This window comes from Castor canadensis, chromosome 5 (genome assembly GCF_047511655.1).
Source record: "Castor canadensis chromosome 5, mCasCan1.hap1v2, whole genome shotgun sequence".
Lineage (NCBI taxonomy): Eukaryota > Metazoa > Chordata > Mammalia > Rodentia > Castoridae > Castor > Castor canadensis.
In genome coordinates this window covers 138652414-138674137 of record NC_133390.1, presented here as the reverse complement: position 1 = coordinate 138674137, position 21724 = coordinate 138652414, and the positions used below count along the sequence as shown (strand labels likewise).

The 21724-nt window shown below is 41.8% G+C and overlaps 1 protein-coding gene across 2 annotated transcripts in view; it reads left to right on the top strand.

The window, feature by feature from the left end:
• Positions 1–21724, top strand: part of Dtd1 (D-aminoacyl-tRNA deacylase 1) — a 197123-nt gene that overhangs the window by 27688 nt on the left and 147711 nt on the right. The window contains exons 4-5 of one of the 2 annotated variants that reach the window (XR_012448152.1): positions 8759–8865; positions 13944–14026. Coding sequence is in view for 1 of the 2 variants with exons in the window: in XM_074074252.1 (XP_073930353.1) it covers positions 8759–8865 (107 nt within the window). In the remaining variant the exon portion in view is untranslated. The remainder of the gene's footprint in view (positions 1–8758; positions 8866–13943; positions 14027–21724) is intronic. The other variant, XM_074074252.1, reaches the window with a different exon arrangement.

The window sequence follows — 21724 nt, the reverse complement described above, 5'->3', positions numbered from 1 at the left end:
CTATATTGATTCTACCAATCCATGAGCATGGGAGATCTCTCCACTTTCTATAGTCTTCCTCAATCTCTTTCTTCAGAAGTGTATAGTTTTCCTTGTAGAGGTCTTTCACATCTTTTGTTAGGTTTACACCTAGGTATTTGATTTTGTTTGAGGCTATTGTAAATGGAATTGTTTTCATACATTCTTTTTCCGTTTGCTCATTGTTAGTGTATAGAAATGGTAATGATTTTTCTATGTTGATTTTATATCCTGCTACCTTGCTATAGCTATTGATGATGTCTAGAAGCTTCTGAGTAGAGTTTTTGGGTCTTTAAGGTATAGGATCATGTCGTCTGCAAATAGGGATATTTTGACAGTTTCTTTACCCATTTGTATTCCTTTTATTTCTTCTTCTTGCCTAATTGCTCTGGCTAGGAATTCCAGTACTATGTTGAATAGGAGTGGAGATAGTGGGCATCCTTGTCTGGTTCCTGATTTAGAGGGAATGGTTTCAGTTTTTCTCCGTTAAGTATAATGCTGGCTGTAGGTTTGTCATATATAGCTTTTATAATGTTGAGGTACTTTCCTTCTATTCCTAGTTTTCTTAGAGCTTTTATCATGAAATGGTGTTGGTTCTTATCAAAGGCTTTTTCTGCATCTATTGAGATGATCAAGTGGTTTTTGTCTTTGCTTCTGTTAATGTGGTTTATTACGTTTATTTATTTATTTTTTTTTTTACAGTGAGAGTTCATTTATTTTTCTCCAAATGACTCTATTTAACGAGAGCAGACTAGTTGTTTTGTGTTATGTTCCACTGACAAGGCAACACCCATCAATTTCCCATTTGCTTCAGTTTGAAATTAGATTGTGTTCCCTTTGATTTAGAAATGAGGCATCAAGGCAAACTGATGCATGAAGAACTCAGAGTGCTGAGAAATCCCAGGTTCAACCCAGATGTTTCCACAACAGACTACACTGCAATCGTTGCACTATGGCTAACGACAGTTGTATTAAATGCTGTTTGCAGGAGGCTGTGTTACGTTTATTGATTTTCGTATGTTGAACCACCCCTGCATCCCTGGGATGAAGCCTACCTAGTCGTGGTGAATAATCTTTTTGATGTGTTGCTGAATTCGGTTTGCCATTATTTTGTTGAGGATTTTTGCATCAATGTTCATTAAGGAGATTGGCCTATAGTTCTCCTTTTTGGAGGTGTCTTTGCCTGGTTTTGGGATAAGTGTAATACTGGCTTCATAAAATGTGTTTGGCAGTTTTCCTTCCCTTTCTATTTCGTGGAACAGTTTAAGGAGGGTTGGTATCAGTTCTTCTTTAAAGGTCTGATAGAATTCAGCAGAGAATCCATCACGTCCTGGACTTTGCTTTCTCCAAATTTTTTATTGAACATACCGTCTTCATCACTACTTACTTGAGAGTCTTTATTTCACTTTAATTTTCTATGTGTATTTATAAGCATTTAAATTGTGTTTCTATTCTTTTTGTTTATCTGTGTATATGCCCAAGACATGCTGTTATAATTACTAGGGATTTTTTTTTTTACTGTTTTCAAAACAGGTAAGGTTGGTTCTTACATGTTCCTTTTTAGACTTTTTCTAGCTATTTGTAATTGTTAATGTGAATTTTTACTTTTTTTTTGGTGGTACTGGAGGTTGAACTCAAAGCCTCATGCTTACTAGATAGGTGCTGTACCATTTGAGCAACACTGCCAGCCCATATATGAATTGTTAAATCAGCCTGTCTCTACTTCCCGAAAGTAATTTGTGTCATTTTTATTTCAAGTGTGTTAAGTTAATAAGCTCATAAATTCTGAGGTCCATCATGATAATCGCTCTCTAGCATGTTCTCTCACAAAGTCTGGTCATAGTTCATTGACCTCGATGGCAGAACTTGAGCCCTGGTCAACACTAGCTCTCCATCTGCTCTACTGTGCAGCTGAGCATGGCAGGAGAAATGTGCCATCATGTCAACTTTCTCATGTCACAATCTTGCCCTGCAGTGGTGTCCACCTGCTGCCAGGCAATTGTAATATATTGACCTGTTCATTCATTCTACTATTCTCTGGTGTGTCTGTTCTCTCTACTCAAACTACAGTGCCTCAACTCCCATCTTCTCCCTTAGCTATCATTCATACCTATTATTTTAGAAGAGAACTTCCAGAAGGTCCCCATTTCACCTGTCAGTATCTGTCCTAGGAGCCAGGTTTTTCTTCCTGTCATAATGGCCAACCCTTGTGCTGTACACCAAACTTGGAACATCTTCTTCTCTCTCCTAAGTCAGCTGTCACCCTTCTCCTGGGTTGTTTCCTCATCTTGCAAACATGCTATTCATTCTCCCATCTAGGGGAACCCTGTCTGAGCCACACCTTTCCTTACAAGTCTCTCCCTATGCCCCTACTCCACTACCCCAGATTTTGAACTCAGTGTCTGGGTCTAATTCTTATCCTTTCATTTGCTCAGAAATCCACCTCGATTAGCCTTTGCTCTCATCTCCACTAGGTTTTCCTGGCTCCAACTTTGCACAGTAGTCTTGTCTTTCCTCAGTGGGATTTCACCTTGTTGCTACCGCCCTCCTCAAAACACGTCTTCACTTGACTTTACTTTGCTACTTTCATCTGCTTCACCATTCATTCTTTTAATTCTCCGTGTCCCTGACTAGTTTTTCTTTTTTTTTTGTTTCCATGCTAGGGATGGAACCCAGAGCCTTACACATTTTCAGAAATGTTTTACCACTGATCTAGGTACCCAGCACCACCCTTGACTTCTTAACATTGGAAGACTCAGTTCTTTGACCTTTTCTCCTTATACTCAGTCTGTGGTGATGCTGTCCTGCCTCTTGGCTTTGCATACCATCAGTATTTAGCGATAGCCAAATTTCTCTTTCTAGTCTGGACCTCCTATTCCCAAACTCAGATCTGTCTGCTTGGCAGTCTCCTTACATGTCCCCACTTTAGTATCTAAGAGGCCTCTCAAGCTTAGGATGTCTAATACTGATCTAGTGATCTGACTTCCTGACCCAGACCATGTCACCTATGGGCTTCTCCATCTCAGTTGGTGGCAATCCTAGCTTTATAGTCACTTAGGCAAAAAAACCTTTCAACTAAATCAACTAAAATTCTGGATGGAATATTTTAAAAAGTTCATCATATTTTTAACTATTTTAAACTTACGTATAAGTTGCACTAGTAGTATGCTCATCCAACTTCCATTGATAACATCTTACATAGTACAGTTACCAAAGCCAAGAAATTAACATGAAAGAATTCACTGTTGACTAAACTACATACTTCATTTGAACTTTGCAGGTGTTCCCACTAATCTTTCTCTGGTCCAGCATCCAATCCAGAATTCCAATCTGCATTTGGGTGGTGCACCTCTTTAGTTTCCTCGAATATGTGGCAGATTCATCAGTCTTTCCTTATGTTCCTCACCAGGCCCCTTTAGTCCCTTATTTTGTCAGTTCATTATAGAATGCCCTTCAGTGGGCTTCTACCCAATGTCTTCTCATGATGGGGTGGAGCTTATACATTTTAGGCAAGAGTGCTACAACAGTAATCTTATGCCTTTCTCAGTGCAGCAGGTTGCGGGTGCATGATGTTCATGTAGCTCATTATCTGACCTATTTCTTTCTGTTAAGCTACTCTTGTCCTCTCTGCAACTGGTAAATGTTTCATGTAGAGATGCTTTGAAACCATGCTGTTATTCAGCACACTGCCACCCACTCATGTTAGCCTCCATCCATGGTCTTTGTGTGCAACAGTTAATCTTTTGGTACTTGCTTAATCAGCCCATATTCTTAACCTGTACTGCTTTTCTGCTTGCGAGGTGAGGAAGATTTTTCAGAGTCCCTTCAGGAAAAAGAGGTCACTACATGCTCTTTTGAAAGTTAAAGAAGTGGGTTTCCTTCCTTGCCAAGAGAGTTTCCTTTCTTTTTTCCTTGTGGGACTGAGATTTGAACTCAGAGCTCCACACTTGCAAAGCAGGTGCTCTACTGCTTGAGTCACACCTCCAGTCCATTTTGCCCTTGTTATTTTGGAGATGGGGGTCTCATGAACTATTTGCACAGGCTGACCTTGAGCTGTGATCCTTGTGATCTCAGCCTCCCAAGTAACTAGGATTACAGGTGTGAGTCACTGGCACTCAGCTGAGTTTAATTTTTAAACAGGAAGGGAAGTTGATTTTTTCCAATATTTTCTCAAAGTGTTAGCTTACTGCAGGTATTTCCTAATCATGAGCCATACTAATTAAACCTTCACTAGCTACTGCAGGTGCCTACAAGAGATTTCCCAAGTGTTTATGTAAAATTTTTTCATCTGTATCCAAGAGAGAAATTGGCCTATGCTTTTTGTTCTTTTAATATTCATGTTATTAAAACTCTGAGGGCTGGACTTCCTAGGCTATGATTCTGGTCAGTTTCTCAGCACCTCGAGAGTCCATTTGAGCAGCAGATGTTACCCATAGTCTCATCCCCATTTGGATTTCCAAATATATTGGAGATACTTTCATAGATTTTATTTTTATTATTGAGGAATATAGAGATAGCCTTTTTTTTTCTTCCTTTCCTGTTTCCTTCCCATTCTCTTTCCTTTCATCTTTTCATTTCGTTTTCTTCACTTTTTGTTGTATAGCTTATCTCATGTTTTTCCTGGTTCCTTATTTCTTTAGTGTTTTAGTCTTGTATTATTTTCTAATAAATGAACTAATGTCCATAATGTTAGAGTCTTACATGGGTCCACTTTCCCTCATCTGGTGCCCTGGCAAATTCTCTCAGCTTCCCCTTTGACACGTACACAGAATCTGGGGCCATCACCTTTTCTGCTGCAGCCACCCTGGACCAAGCTATCACTGTCATGTGAATGATTGTGACATCTTCTTGCTGGGTCTCCTGCCTCCAGCTGGATCTCCCTTCAGGCCATACCAACCATAGAACCTGAGTGAACTATTCCCCATAGTTGTTTATACTACAGTAATAGCAGTCTTTTTAAGTTGGGAAAGCTTTTAAGGATCATTCTGTCTTACTTCTCAACAGTGATTACAAGAACAACTGTGTGTGTGTGTGTGTGTGTGTGTGTGTGTGTGTGTGTATGTGTACACGTGTGTACAGAGGGTGGGGAGGAGAGGTGTATGCCTTTTTAAGGACTGTGGCTCTTCCCCCGCAGGGATACAGGAAGATGAAGAGTAGTTCTGAGCAGAGGCTTGCTCAGAACTGTGGGGACTTCCTACTTAAGGAGGGTCACATGCTCACTTCTTCATGTCCACCTTTGAACCTCACTGAGGCTGCTCCTGCTGTTTATCTTTTGTCTCCAAATGCTGTGATCTGGGTCAGAACCCTGCTGTGAAGGCCCTCCAAGGTCACTCTGCTTCCAGGGTGAAGACTTATCTCTAGGTTGTTTCTCACACTGACTCCAGCCACCCTGCACAGCCCAACCCATCCCAGTCCAGCAGAGGTTCTGTAGCTAGATTAAATGACAATCTTAATTTAGTGCAATCATAAGACATATAAGAAGTGCCAGCAATATGGGCATGCACTGAATCTAAATATAGACCCTCTCCTGTTATCATAGTCCCAAGGAGAAATTATATGCCAAGATTAAATTCTGTAACATATTCAAGTCTAAAAACTTTCAAGTACAAAGAAATCAAATCTCTTAGCCTGATGAACTCAGGAGCCTCCTTCCTGGTTTCCCCTCAGTGGAGGGGTGTCCATTCCTGGTCAAGACTGGGTTCATTCAGCAGCTGTGTCCAAGCTGTGTCACACAGGTGTCCTTGTAGGTCTTTTGGGGCCTCAGACATTGCAATATGCCTGCACAGGTTCCTCTATATAATCCATTAGATTGTATAGTCCATTAGTCTTCTGCCTCCTACCAAGTTAACCTGGGCAGAATGTTGCCAAGGATCCCGGCAGAGCCCAGAGATATCTGAGCCAGGCCTGATGATCAGAGAAAACCTTGCTTTGAATTTCTCTGTTGTGCAAGAAGGGCTGCCTTGATAGCCTTGAGTCCATGACCCCAGAAACTAAGCTAAGGTAGGAATTTAACCTCCAAGATGGGGTGAATTTTAGTCCTAGGGGCTTGCCATTCAAATGTTTGTTCCCACAAAACCTCCTGTTTTTAACCCTGTGATTAGGAATGTTTGGTTTTGCACCCCAATGCCTTGTGAAGCTCTGGGCCTGAGATAACTGCTGCCCAGAGATGGTATATCCCTAAAATGGTTTGAATCTCTGGAACCAAGCAGAAAAACCTGAAAAGAGGAGCCTGGAGGCTCAGGAAAAGATTCCAGGGTTTGTCCTTCCAGATGCCTCTATGGCCTCAAGTTTGGAATAGAGTTGGACTGTGGTTCTTGTGCTGTTCACCTTGGCTTGGCCCTCACACTCTGAGAAACAGCTGGCCAGCACCTAAAGGCTCTGTAATGTCTCCATTTGCTGATGAGCAGATATCTTCCCAGCCAAGATTGAGGAAGTTTCTTTGCTGGAACCTCTGGTCTCTGCTGAAGGCTCCTGGAGAGCTTGCCTGTCCCTTCTAGGCCCTGGAGCCAGGCCTCTTTTGCTGTGTTGGAATCTGTCCCAGTGTGATGTACTGGCATTGGCCACATCCTCTGGGGAGGCAAGGATGCTGAGGAACACTGTTGCACTTGAGGACAGAGCTGCCTCAGATGCCAGCAGTCTGCCAGGACTACTCCCATGGCTCTTGGAGTGATGAAGTCCTGTAGGTGTAGGTCAAACTTCTGTAGCTGAGCAGTGGCCCTCTCTTGGCTACGGGCTGACTTCAAGTGCTCCCTACCCCTTGCTGGCTATTCCTTTTGCTGATTTCTTCATGTCCCCACCTATGCATTTGATTTTGGGGTTTCCAGCAGTGACCCCTTTTTCTCTGCTTAGGCTCTGGAAAGATAAATAGAACAGAGATAAATCCTTAGTGGTGAGAAGCCTCTTTGGAGTTGTAGAGCTGCCTTTGGGAGATGTGCTAGCCCAAGGCTTATGTCCAGTATCAATATTCCCTCCCAGTTCCTAGAGGAAGGCTGAGCCTCAGCAGGTCATAGCTGTGCTCTAGAGAGCAGAGAAAATGGGTTTGCTTTCAACGAGGCGGACAAATAAGGTGCATGCCTTCTGTTCTCCCCATTTTTCTTCAGTAGTTTTCTTTGCCCCCTTCCTCCCCAGTTTGTCCATTTATTGCCACGACCAGTGGTAGGTGTGCATAGTCATAGTGACTAAGACTTCCTGCTTACACACCCTTGTAACTGTCCTTTTGTTGTCCCAGAACAAATTGTGGGCATGGAGAGGTGGTAGGACCTCCTTAACACATGGTGAAAGTCAGTTGAGCATTGTCTGGAGGGGTATGAACCCTACCAGCCTTTTCAGGTAACCATGAATCCAGCAGCGTGGTGCTTAGATTCTGGCTGGTGAGGAGCCTCGGACAGCTGCTGCCAGAGATCATGGCTGTTGGGTCCCAACTGGGAGGTTTTCTGCCTGAAACATGTGGCATAAATGTGTTTGACATGTGCTTATCCTGAAGCTTTAGATGGAACCCTGAGACTTACATTTAAGAACAATTTGATGATATCACCATAGTAGTCCAGCTGTAGTTTTATAGATATGTTTTTGTCTTTTATTTAAAAAAATAGATTTATTTTCCCTGGCCAGTGTAATTTTTCTTGGGGACTTCATCCTTTGATCTGGACTGGAAAAAATGTTACCATTTTAAGACCTCTTAAAACATGTCTTTGGATTTATTGTGTGTACAAATGGAAATTCAGATAATAGTTCTGTTCTTAACTGAAGAAAAGCAGGAAAGAAAATAAATTTCTTCCTACTTGGAATGATAAACATGGTGAAGCATGTGCTGTATATCCTGGCAACAGAAATTCAAGGTCGGAAATAATTCCTTTCCTCCGGAGTCTGCCTTCAGCCTCCCTGAGGAGTGTGTCGGCTGAAATTTGTTACTAATTGTAGCATAATTTTAGCACTGCAGTTAAACACATGATTTCCTTCCCAGCTGATGTCATTTTAGCTAGTGTGACATAGATAAAACAAAAGCTTTGTTGACTTGAATGGCCACTTTAATCAGATAGGTCACAAAAAGTCACCATTATTTGGGCACATTTGACTCTCCCATGGGAACTAGATTGATCTTGCCTGTAAAAATGGTGAACAGCTTGGGTGCTGCTATTATAATTTTCAATGCTACTTACTGTGTGGACTGAAGAAAGCCAACAGTTGGTGTGTATGTTTTTGCTAAGTCCTTTGAAATTAGGAATCACTGTTGGGAGGAACTGGGTGGGACGAATCAGAGGTGGAAATTGTGGGGTTGTGGTAGTAGGAGCAGATTCATGGAGGTCACTCAGGTTGCGGTAGGGAGGGGGTCTGGTGTCTGAATTGCCCCAGGGCATGAGGCCAGCCAAAGCCTAGCAGACCAGAGAGTAGAGCCTCTCCATGGACAGAGGTTAAGGTACTTTACTGGGTACAGTGCTAAAATGGCCAAACAAAGTGTGTATGTAAGCTTATGTTTCCACCATGTATGGTACATCCTGTTCATGTTTTTTCCCACCTTGATGTTACAGGCCTTTCTTTCTTGCCAGGTGTCTTGGGCAGACCGTAGTATTTGTACTGTTTACTCTTGCCTGTCTCTCACTCCTTGTAGGGTCAGCCACCTTGTCCGGTGTTGACTGACCAGTCCTCCTCCCCAGTCTTCTGATTCTATTGATGTATGTGTGCTTTTTAGACAGGGTAGCCTGGGGTTTCCAATTCTTATAACTTTGAATTGTTCTTTCAGATGGCAAGTTTGGTGCCTACATGCAGGTGCACATTCAGAATGATGGGCCTGTGACCATAGAACTGGAATCCCCAGCTCCTGGCACTGCTACCTCTGATCCAAAGCAGGTAAGTCTTAAGTCAGGGCCTGGGTCAGTTTCCTGGGTATCAGTAACATGTCTTGATTTCAGTTTAGTCCTTGGATTAGTCTTAAATATGAGATCGAAGAAACACTTCATTGAAGTATTCATTTTAATACCTCTCTTTCCAAGAATACATGTTTCAGTGTAATTCCTGAGCATGTGGCAGGTGGGGACAACAAGAAAATGTCCTTTGCAGAGCCTGCTTCTTCCTTTGAGCTCCTGTTCCTGTGCCAGGTGCTATGGCATCCATTTGCCACTGGGTGGCAGCAGAGTAGCGGTCCTCGCCGGTTCACACATTCTGAGTGGTTACCTGAAGTAGGGTTTGTCCCAGATGTGGGTAGATGAACCACCCAAGGTTCTTTGTAAGTCCTCATTTTTCTAAAGCAATGGCTGACCTGGATTTTTGCCAACCTGTAAGCTTTCAGGAAAAATAATGTAATTAAAATAGAAAAAGGAAATTTGTGCTATGTAGCTCATTGTGCTTACTACACTTTTAAAGGTTTTAGTTAAAGCACCTACATGTGGCACTGGAAGGTGGAAAAGTAGGAATCGAAGGATCCTTCTGTTCTTCCTTTCCTTGCTTCCCTCCCTTGCCAGGATGTCTTGAAGTGGAATAATGAAGTGTGGGGGATGTATGATAGAAAGCTGCGACTGTATGACTGGTACAAAGCTGAGAATACATATATATATGTATATATAATATATACTTTTTTTTTAAAAGGAGAGCAGAACCTTTCTTTTCTGTTACAGACACTTTGTTTTGATAGAGAAGTGGGAACATGTATGACACAATAATGCTAGACTTAAAAGGAGTCTTGGAATTACTTGGAATTGAGTGTCTTGGAATTATTGATGACATTAAAAATTGCAAATGAAAAATCCACATGAAAATGTAAGCTTTTTTGTTTTGTAATAATTTGAGACTTACAGAAAAGTTGAAAAAATAAACAGATTTACCTAGTTTCCCCTACTTTTAATGTCTTACATAATCATAGTACAGTGACTAAGACACTGTAATTAACCTGATATGGTACCATTAACTACATTATGAGCCTATGTTGCCCAGGCTGTTGTGTAATTCCTGGGCTCAAGTGATCCTCCCATCTAGGCCTCCCAAATGCTGGGACTATAGGCATGTGCCACCATGCTCAACTTCACAAGGTGTTCTTGTGTTTTAGGTAATTGGAAGATTCCACATGGCAATTAATTGTCATTTCTCCTTTGTCTTCTCCAGTCTGTGACAGTTCCTTGTGTTTGTTTCGTGACCTTGACACTTCAGAGTCTTCTATTTTGTGTACTTTCTCAATTTGGGTTTTCTATGATTACACTGAGGTTATGCATTTTGGCAAGAATATCAAATAGCACAAAGGTGATCTTATGTCCTTCTTAGTGAATCATCTCAGGAGATATGTGATATTGACTTGTCTTATTACATCACCTGGTTAAGGTGGAGTCTGTCTGATTTCTCTATCCTGTGTGACATTTTGCTCTTTCCCCCTGTCTGTCTTCTTGCTTGTTATGACAGACAGTTTTCTTTCTGCTTTGAAGAGAAAGAAGTCAGTGGATGGCTTTAGCCCTGCTTCTCTCTCTCCTCCTCCCATTGTAGCAGTGGAGCTTTTTATTCTGGACTGAGGCCAGCCCTTTGCCTGGGTCAGGACTAGTACAACATGGAAATGAGGGCTCCCTTGTTCAAAGTCTACTTAGAAGTTCAGGGCAGTTTATTTTAGAGCACTTGACCCATGCGGCGACCTCTGCTTTGCCTTTCATGCTGATGTTCCTCTTGGGACCTAGAGATTCTTTTTTTTCTTTTTTGATGGTACTGGGGCTTAACTCAGGGCCTCATACTTGCTAGGTAAGTGCTATAACATTTGAGCCATGTCCTCTGTACTTTTTGCTTTTAGGGTTTTACATTTTTGTTGCAGCCTTCCTTGGACCTTGATCCTCCTACCTCTGCCTTCCGAGTAGCTGGGATTATAGGAGTATGCCACCATGCCTGGTTTGTGATTCTTACTTCTTTTGGTAGTACTGGAGTTTGAACTCAGGGTCTTGCATTTGCTAGGCAAGTGCTCTACCACTTGAGCCATACCCTCAGTTCATTGGCTTGTTTTTGAGATAGGATCTCCCTAACTTTTGCCTAGGCTGGCCTCAAATCTTGATCCTCCTATCTCCACCTCCCAAGTAGCTGGCATGAACCACCATACCCATCCCCTAGAGATTCTTTAATTGTGTTTTCTAAACTATGTGATGTCTCTGAGAAATAAGACCATGTGATTAAAAAAAAAGAAAAAACGAATTTAAGATGGTGACCTCAGAGCATTAAACCACTTGCGAATATGTGGTCTTATGTGACTGTAGGAGTCACGCTCCGTGGAGCCAGACTTGGCCTGAGCTCCTGCCTTTTCAGTAGCCTCACATAGGCCCTCTGTCCTCTCTTGGACAAATATGTATTTCTCTTTCACTCATCTATCTTGTTCCCATTGGTGTTTTTTTTTTCAGTGTAGGAGGTTGAACTCAGGGTGTCATGCATGCTAGGGAAGTGCTGTCACTGAGCCATATCATCATTCCCTCACTGGGTTTTAAATAAACTCAAGTATGTCCATTTCCTTCCTTCTTCTCAGCCCCCAGAGGCCTCTCACTTGTGAAGGCACTCGCCAAGGTCCGTAGTCACCTCCTGCAGGCTGATTTGTTTCATGACCCGTTTCTAGGTGCCCCCTCTCGCCCTAGTAGCCACTCTTGCCCACCCCCTTCTGGAAGCTGCTGATGTATCATTTTCCTGGACTCCAATCTCTCTGGGTTTCCCTTCTGCCTTTTCTGCTCCTTCTGGCTTGTTTGATTATTATTATATAGTCCTGATTTATTATTCTGCTTTAACTCTTGTTTCAAGAAAATTTTATTCAAGTCTTTTTTCATTCTGAATGTTTTTCTGGAAATGGGAGAGTAATACATTATGCCTTTGGGATCCTCAGCCATCTTTCATAGATGACTCTCTTTTTTTTCTCATTTAAGTTAAAGGGTACAAAGATGGTTATCTAGGATGAATTAGTTTAGAGGTGTAATGCATAACTTGAGGACTGCAGTTACTATCACACTGTATAGTGGACATTGCTAAGAAAGTAGTTTGTAGGTACTGTCACCACACAAAGAAAATGTAGCCATGTAAGGTGATGGAAATGTGATTTGCTTGACTGTAGTCAGTTCACTATATATATCAGAACATCATGTACACCGAAAACATACACAAGAAAAACCAAACCACCCCAAAATGACATTTTTAACACTTCTAACAGGATATCTTAACTCACAAGATTAAAAAAGACTCTCAGCTATTTCCGAATCCTACAGGAGTTTTCTGTTCAAGTGCTTAAGTTGTCCAATTTCAGACACTTTTTCATTCTAGAAATTTGCACAGGTCTCTGTCCTCTGGCTGTCCAGTAGGTGGCAGTGAGCTGGCACCGGAGGGATCTTGATTACTGTAGTGCTGGCCTCCACTTATGGCCTCTCTCTGCCTTTTTCCCTTTTAGTAAGAGGGACTTCCTTTCAGAACAGACAGCTACTTAGCTTGCTTTTATGTGGATAGGGAAGAACACAGCCAAATTTGTTTTACTGATAGATAAACATGTGTTTCTGTCAAGCAAGCTTTTAATTCTTAGTGTTTTATTTCCCTATTATATTCTAAATAGCTACAATTAGATTACAAAAAAGTGGTTCTTTTGGCAGTTTTTATATTACATAAATATGGTTCTTTTGGCCAGTTGTTTTTCAATATAGGATCTTTAAGCCATCTGCATAGATGGGCAATATATAAGGGGTGTGTGTGTGTGTGTGTGTGCGCTTCCTGGTGTATGATGGCATGCTGGGCACGGTGAATGAGAGAAAAACATGCCACCACCCAGTCCTCACTCTCAGGGATAGATTTAGGGTAACAGAAACCTGAAAGGTCAGTGACAGTGAATGAGGTGAAGTCTGAGGCAGTTTAGAGAACGTCATAGGCCACCCAGCTCAGGCTTTTTTTCTAAAAGCATGTAGATGGCAATCTAAGTTCCTTCTTGTCACTTACCAAGGCCTGAGTGACCAGATTTCTGTGGCTCGTCTGTTTGTCCTGTGGTACTTTCTCACTATCCCTATGCTGTATCTGCTCTTGCATCCTCTCTAGAGTCTTGGGGCTCTGGCTTCTGTTCCAGTGCCTTCTCCTTGCAGGAGAAACCTGTCTCAATCCTAAACAACCCCCGCACTCCCCGCTGAAAGCCACTGTCATGTTGCCCTGATGATTACTTCACAGACAGCACTGACTGTTACTGTCTTCTTGTTTCCTTGCTTCTCATCTGCTCAAAGCACTTCTAAAACATATGCTCCTATGTTTTGTTCACTGCCATGCCCCAGGAACTGTGTCCGGGGTGTGTTTCTTGATTAGAAATGGCACCTTGCTGGCGTGGGCTCTGATGTCTATGGCTGTACTGAGTTCTAAGAGGACCGATGCCGTTGCTGGTGCCGCGGAGCTGGGTGGGCCTTCAGAGAAGGAATCCTGAGTTGTTTTTAAGCTTAAATTTCAAACTCAGGTAGATTCTTATTTTCAAGAGTCCCACAGCTTTGCCTGTGGGCAGAGCAGTTGCTGCTGGTGAAGACTGGATTGGTAAAGGCAGCCAGTGGTTTGCCTGCCTTAATTAGGTAATCCGCTTCTTTCCAGCAGTGGTCTCTGCATGTTTCTCATGGCTACATCAGTGGCATGTGGGTCACAATTCTAGGGTGCTGTGTGGATCTTGTGATAGTTGTGACAGTGAGAAGAGGCTGGAAGAACAGCATTATGTTCTTGCTCTGAAGGACACTTCCAAAGGGAACAGGATGGGGAAGGGATAGCAGAACCACTGGACAGAAGCTGTTTCCTTATGTTTTTGTGGAAGAATACAACTTGGGTAGAAACATGCTGATGATTACCTGGTGCTGCTAGTGCATAAGTTGTTCTCACAGTGGCTAGATATTGGGAGATCAGCACCCTAGTCCACAATTCCTGTGGCAGAAACTTGTTCCCACTCTTGTTTTAATCTTAAGAGACCTTCCCCTGACCAGGGCCTGTTTTCCTGAGCCTCCTGTGGATGGAATTGCATGTGTGCAAGAGCAGATGGAGTTTTCCTGGAGAAGAGTGGTGAATGGTAAGTGAAAGGCTATTCCCTGGGGTCAAGGGCCCACCTACTTCATAGTGTTGCCATTCATTATGTATGTCCTCATGTAGTTAGTGATCTTGAAAGCCTAACTACATGGAAATGCTGGAAGGAGTTGAAAAAAAAAACACCAAACTTCCAAATATACATCTTTGAGTTAAATTGTGTATTTATTGACAAATCAGTGGGATTAGTTGACCAAATGGTGCCTCTGATTTTATGAAGCTTTTAATTTTACACTTATCTGAATATCACCTTTGCTTCTTGTATAATTTTCTCTGTATACTTGTCTTATCAGCCAGCCTCCACCCCTGTACTTGGACTTTGGAGTGTGGAGATTGGGACATTCATGACTTCAAGAGGATCTGAAGGAAATATGTAGGGTAGAACAGGGCTGGAGAAAAAGCTCCATTCAGTTTCATTTGTTTGTAATTTTGGTGACAGGAATAGCCTTTTTAGCAATCCTTGTGCCCAGACATGCTTTCCATTGCTGTAGTTTCAGTTTGAGTGACAGCTCTAATGAGAAGTGGTCAGAACAGAAGGAAGAATTATATAGATGCTGGTCGGTTTGCAACTTCTCATAGAAGAACACTTAAATGCATTAATTAAACACATTTTTTAATGCTTGAACCCTAGATTCTAGTTCCCTAATTTTGACTGGCTTCAACTTCAGTGTTTATGTGGCTTGAACCAGATTCTAGTGGTTGACTTGCCTCAGGAGTGTGTTTACAAGTCTGCTTGCCAAAATAGTACCCAGATTCTACCATTTACTCCAATCCTATAAGTTCAGTTTGTCACATTAATTTATTGAACAAATGTTCAATAAATCATAAAAGTGGGAACCTAGCGGTTGCCTATCCATTACAGAGTGTGGAGATTGAGACATTCATGGCTTTGTTTAATCTTTGTCATGGTGGCATGGTAGGCATGTTGATGACACCAGTTTCTGGGACCTAGTCTGCTGCACAGAAGACCTCCCACCAGGCTAGGTGGGTACCTAGCCAAACTTCTTTCCACCCATGGAATCATGCCTGGTTTCTGCTCCTTTCAGTCTTAACACCTGCTTTCCTGTGACTTAGGAAATCAGCACAGACCTCTGGTGAGTGGGTTGGGTGTGGAGGATGGTGGGCTTCTGACCTTCCTCAGCCCTGCCTACTTCCACTAGCAGTCTGAATCTGTACTGAGGTCTGGTCAGTGCCTAGAGGATGCCTTCCCCTTGCATGAGTGTCTGACAGGGAGGAAAGGGTGGGAGCATACCAAATGTTTCCAAGCAGGCTGGCTTCTTCCTAGTTTGGGAAGCTGCCAGGGGTAGCTTTTATTTAGCCTTTTGTTTCCACATAGATGGTTATCCTAAGTCAGTGCACAATAGTCTTGAAAAGAAGTCCTTCCAGGGCAAATATGACTATGTCTTTTTGCTTAAGGACCCATTGATCAATGGATCCATTAATTGACCTTCATCTTACACATTCTTAAATTCACAACAGTATTGAAATTGCAGAAATTCAGGAGTTTGTTCCCTGCTATTGGAATTTGGATGGTAAATTTAAAACTATGATCTGCTCCTTTTCTACCATTGACACATAAAACATTTCTAATTTCATCTAAGCTAAGCATGTGTTTTGCTTTAAACCAACCTTTCAGGACTCTAATGGGTTAGTGCGTTTAAAGTTTAGGAACTTTATTTGTTTGTTCCTGTGGATGTGTTTTGGGCATATTTTTAGTTATTTTAATCTTTAATTTCATTTGTGGTTGTATTAGAATAAACAAACACCTTACCTTACTGGTTTGGTCTGTCAAAGATTAACAGCATCCTTTTTGTTCCCAAGGGAGGTAGATAAAGTTTATCCTCCCATGGATTTATATATTGAGCATAGCAATGACTTAATTATCCTGACTCAATGTTTTAATTACGAATTCTTAGCTTTTTAGGTTAATTTACCAGGATCTTCACAGTCCTAGGTAATTGTAGAAACATATTCTCCCATTTAGTTTTATAGAAAACCTTGTTCAAACATCTCCATTAGTAATGGAGAGAGAAAAATGAGCTGTACATGATAGAATTTGTTTTTAAATGCAGCTTTTGCTATAATCATTTTAAAGATCTGCTCAATAACACACTTAACTGTAGAGGTGTTTGCCAAAATAGTATGGTTCGGGGGCAGTCTAATGACTGAAAAGGCATGTCTTTTTAAACATGGTTAGTCTCCAGGAGAAGGTGGGGATGGGTGAGGGAGGTGTTAATGGGATCAAGGGGGCTTTTAGGGTTCACAGACTGCCCTAAGCTCATCCCCACTGTGTATGTGCATATGTATACCTTTTGCTGGGAGAGAGGGGCCAGGGCTTTTGTCACATCTATTGAATGCCCAAAGAAGTGCAGATCCTGGGGTCTGGGAGCTTCTGTGTGTTAGGATTATGTATTCCTTCTCTACAAGAATCAGTGGGGCCGATTAAAGTGTTCCTCAAGGATGGAATGAGGACTCTTGGCATGTAGCCACTCAGGACTCTTGGTTAAAATGCAAGCCCGGGGCCTACACGGAGGTGTGAACCAGAGTTCTTGGCATGTCTGAATGTGGAGTGCAGAAGAGTAGATTTCTTTCTAACCAGGTCTTAGTGTTCTTCACAAGTGCACTGACATTTGAGAACTACTGGATCAGCTGAAATCTGATGTTGCCATTTTTATCTGCTTCGGGCCTTGGTTTCTTCCGGACCACCCTGCCTTCCCCTCCTGACCACCCTGTTCCTAAAAATACTTTGCAACCTATGTTACTGCAGCTGCCAGGAAGCAAGATGGCTGAATTTGATTATTGAGGTCACATATGAGGCTGTTCTCATTCATCTCCACTCTCCATACATGCGGTGATGAAAATGTCCCCAGAGCCTAGTGCCTTCTCCACATAATTACAGATGTGTCAGGAAAAAGCCGATAGTCAACAGCTCAATACATTAGTGACTAATGACTGGCCACTCTGCTGAGTGACATTGAGGCACGTGCTAGTGGAATAACTTGATTCTTAAGAGTGATAAACCAACATGGCGGTCTCTCAATGGCCAGAAAGCTTGCAGTGGTGTAGCTTCTCAAGACTTTTAGTTGAAAAGTAATTTATAGTTCTCTTGGTTTTTAGGTACTGGACATAGAATGCTTCACTTATGGAACTTAGAATAAAACCCCGGAATGATCAAGGTTTACATTTTCTCTGCATGGAAACTGTAATTTAATGCAACAGGGTGTTGATGTTCCCTGGACATTTGGCTGATCATTTCCACTTATACCTGCCTGAGATATTTTTAAGGGTTTATATTTTATGGTGTATTATTACTTACAAAGTTTGTGTTAAAAGCTTTCCATAGTGGATTGTAGACTAGTTTCCTGCAGATTATTTGCTGTGTCTTAAATAATTCATCATGATTTTACTCCTTTGTGGCTTTTTTTTTTTTTTTTTTTTGCAGTACTGGGGTTTGAACTTAGTGCTTCATATTGCTAGGCAGGAGATCTGCCCCATGAGCTGCATTCCAGCCCTAGTTTGCTTCAGTTGTTTTTGTGATAGGGTCTTGAGCTTTTTTCCCCAGGACCTACCTTGGACTACACTCCTCTTACCTATACCTTTAGGGTAGCTGGCATTACAGGTGTGCTCCAGTATGCATGGCATGTTTGTTGAGATAAGGTCTTATTAACTTTTTGTCTGGCCTGGCCTTGAACTGAGATCCTCTCAATCTCTGTCTCCTGAGTAGCTGGGATTATTGACATGTACCACCATGCATGGTCCTTTCCTTTGTGTTTTTGTTCATCCCCCTGGAATGAATGCCTTCCCTGGCTCTACTTGTTGACATCTTCCACATCTTTTAAGGTGCATTTCACACAGTGCTTCATTTGTGATGTTCACTTCAGTCTCATCTAGATGAGGCCTCCTTGCCTTTGACTCCCCACTGCATGGGTATGGCATGAATTCCCTTGTGGTGTTGTGCCTAAATAAAAGCCCATGCTCATTTGTTTGTTAGTTTGCTTGCTTGTTTATTTATTCACCTATATATCCACCCAGATGTCCATCCAGCAAGCTGCCTTCTCATCATCCGTGCACTAACTTACCCACCACCTGCGCCATCCGACAGACACTTACATGGTGTCTGGTATGTGCTGGCCCTGCGTATAGGCCCAGCACTTAACCAGTCCTGTCCTCATGGAGCTTATATTCTAGTGGGGAAACATGCAAAACAAATATAAGGGGAAATTGTGATAATTTAAGAAACAAAATGGGGTTAGGTGTAGAGAATGCTGCTGGGGTGGAGGCCACCTCAGGTACAGGCACTGGGGAGAGACACCGACCTGACTGAGCCAGCCTTATGAATATAAGAGGAAGAATGTGAGCCAGCAAGTACAGACTCCAGGCCTGTGTGGCTGGAGCAGAAAGTTGCAAGGAGAGGTAGGAAATGAGCTGAGCTCTAACCTGGGCCTGATGAGGTGAGGCCTCTGGGCCAGGTCAGGTAAATAGTTTAGATTCTGGTGTTAGTGGGCTGGAGAGTTATTTGAACAATGCGAGCTCTGACGTGTATCTTCAGAAATGGCTGAGACTGGATGGGAGTGTAGATTCAGGAAGGGTGGTTGTGTGACCCTGGACAGAGTGGCAGGGAGAGCCCTGAGATGCTCCTGCAGCAGGTGTGTGAGTGAGTGGAGAGATTCTAGGTGTGCTTTGGAGGTTCTTAACTACTCTGTTGTTCTGCCTCCCACAGTTGAGTTCTTCTATAATGACTCATGTTTGATTTCTTCCATACTGTGGCTTGAGCATAGGGCAGACTGTGAAGTCTACCTTCCGGTGGTTCACTACAAGAAAGATCCCATTTTTGCCTCCACACCCATTGTGGTGGAGGGGTTCCCTGGTGTGGGTGTCTATGACGAGATCAGACATGTGGCCATTGAGGGGTATGATTTTCACCCTGGAGCTAAGAGATCCCTCGGAATAGTCTAGGCACAAAGCTAGAACCTCTATTTGATGGGGTTTAAAAAAATTCAAAATAGCAACCAAGTTCCAGGGAAGCAGGCCCTCTTCTTCAGGTTAATGAGAAGCCAGATGTTTCATTATTGCCCATTTTTCTCCAAAATGCAAAAAACTTTAATTATAAGAGGATATTTCAAAAGCCCAAGAAACAATATTTATATTGAATTTGATTTATATACACCATTCTAGCTAACATTGTCAGGGAATTGTCCAAATCTAAATCCTAAGAGTTTTTTGGAGAAAAAAGAGATTTATTTTTGGAAAAATATGTTCCCTGGTGTTCATTGATCTCGGAAATTGCAGGAGGTAATTGCTAGAAGGAAGGCAGCAGGTCCAGGGGCGGAGCGGAAGTCCAGGTGGGAGGAGGTCTTGCTGCAGACTCCAGGATGCTGCTTGCTGGGAGCAGGCCTCGTTGCACAGTGGCACTTGTTCCTGGCTACTTCCACCATCTCAGTTGCTTATTTTTGTCATTATAAAACACCAAGGCATAGTACTTCTGTAAAGATCTTTCACATGAAATGTATTCCTTTGACTGCTTTCCATAAAAATGTGAAGTCAACTTCTTTTTCTGTTTTTAATCAGGAAGAGAAGCCCAGAAGCTTCATTTTTGTGTAATGGAAAGATCTAACTGTGGCCTTGTTTCCATTCTCCATTCCTCCTTCTCTGTCAGGAACATGGTGCCCACATCATGCCCGGGCAGTGGCTCTGTTCAGAAGCAGCATAACTGTTGACTGGAGAGGAAGGGCAGAGGTTACCATTAACTATCAGTGTCATTGGTGGGTCACACAGCCTTCAGGGGGTAAATACAATTTCTATGAAATTTCAAAATCCAGACAAGACCTGACCGTATGCTCCGTGGATTCTTTTGTTTGTTTGCTTTTCAATTTTCATGTTGTCTTTTTGCCCTGTTTGTTTTCTCCTGGAAAAAGCCTCTGTTGTAATGATTATCATTATTTTTTAATTTCAAGAAAGCAAGGATGTATAACTGGAAAGTATCAATTTTGAAATGCTATTTTTTTAATAGTGAGCTTTTTATAGTATTCCTAGGTAGGAAGATCTTTTATAGAAACAATTCTTTTCCTATCCTTTATTTTTCTCATGTGCCCATAAATAAGATTTTATGTAAATTTTTGTTACATATAGTACATAAATCAGTATTCTTTAAAAAATTTAGAAGTTTAAGATGCACTAAAATTCTTTTGACTCTAATCTCACGATGTTAGAGGTAACAGCATTGGTGAGTGCTATCTGTATCCTTTCAGACTTAATAAAATATATTTATTTCATTTGCATATTGTCATGGGAAATTCATAGTACCTATGGGTGTGTGGACTTAATGTTTCTTTACATATTGTGGCAAATATACATAATGTAAAATATACCCTTTTAAGTACATAGTTCAGAGTCGTTAGCATAGTCATACTGTTGTGTAACTATTATAACTTCAGACCCTTTCTTATCTTTTAAAGCTGAAATTGTACCCATTAAACAGTAATTCCCCATTCTCCCCTCTGTCCAGCCCCTGACAATCACTATTTCTCTTTGAATTTGGCTGCTGTCTCTATCATATGATTGAAATCATGGAGTATTTGTCCTTTTGTGAATGGCTTATTTCATTTAGCACAATATCTTTGGGGTTTGTCTGTGTCCAATCTCATATTCATAGCATGTGTCAAAATTTCCTTTTTATGGGGCTGGAGGCATGGCTCAAGTGGTAGAACATCTGCCTAGCAAGTACGAAGCTCTAAGCTCAAACCCCAATACCAAAAAAAAAAAAAAGAAGTTCCTTTTTATGACTGAGTGATATTCCATTGTATGTATATATCATAGTTTGTTTATGCATTCATCCACTTGGGAATCTGTGTTGTTTCCACTTTTTTTTCTTGAGCAGGGCCTCTTTATTGTAGCCCACACAAGCCTAGAACTCAAGATCCTTCTTCCTCAGCCTCCTTAGTGCTGGTATTACAGGCATGTGCCACCATGCCCAGTTATTTTTTAATTTTTTAGCTGTTGTGAATAGTGTTCCTGTGAACTTTGGCATTCAAGCATCTCTTCAAGACCTGCTTTTAATCCTTTTGGGAATATATCTAGAAGTGGGATTGTTCTTTGTTTAATTGTTCCAGGAACTGCCATTGTGTTTTCCACATTGTTTGCACCATTTTACATTCCCATCAACAGTGCACAGGGTTCTCATTTCTCTACATCCTCACCAATACTTGTTATTTTCTAGTTTTTAATACTCGGTGTGAAATAATACTGAGCTGTGATTCTGTTTTGCATTTCTGTAATGATTAGTGATGTTGAGGATTTTCATGTGGTTCTTGACCATGCTTATTGTTTAAAGAAATGTCATTTTCTGTCCTTTGCCCAGTTTGAATTGGGTTCTGTGTTTTTGTTGTTGGGTTGTAGGAGTTCTTTATATATTCTGTATGTTAATTGCTTATCAGATATTTGATTTGCAAATATTTACTCTCATTCTGTGAGTTGCCTTTCCCTCTGTTGATAGTGTCCTTTGATCCACTTTTTTTTTAGTATTCCTGAGGTTTGAACTTGCACGGTAGGCAGGAACTCTACCTCTTGAGCCACATCTCCGGCCACAGTGGGTTTCACTGGGTTGGCCCTGAACTCCTGAGCTAAACAAATCCTCTTGTCTCAGTCTTCTGAGTAGCTGGGACTGCAGGCACCATGGTTTCTGACT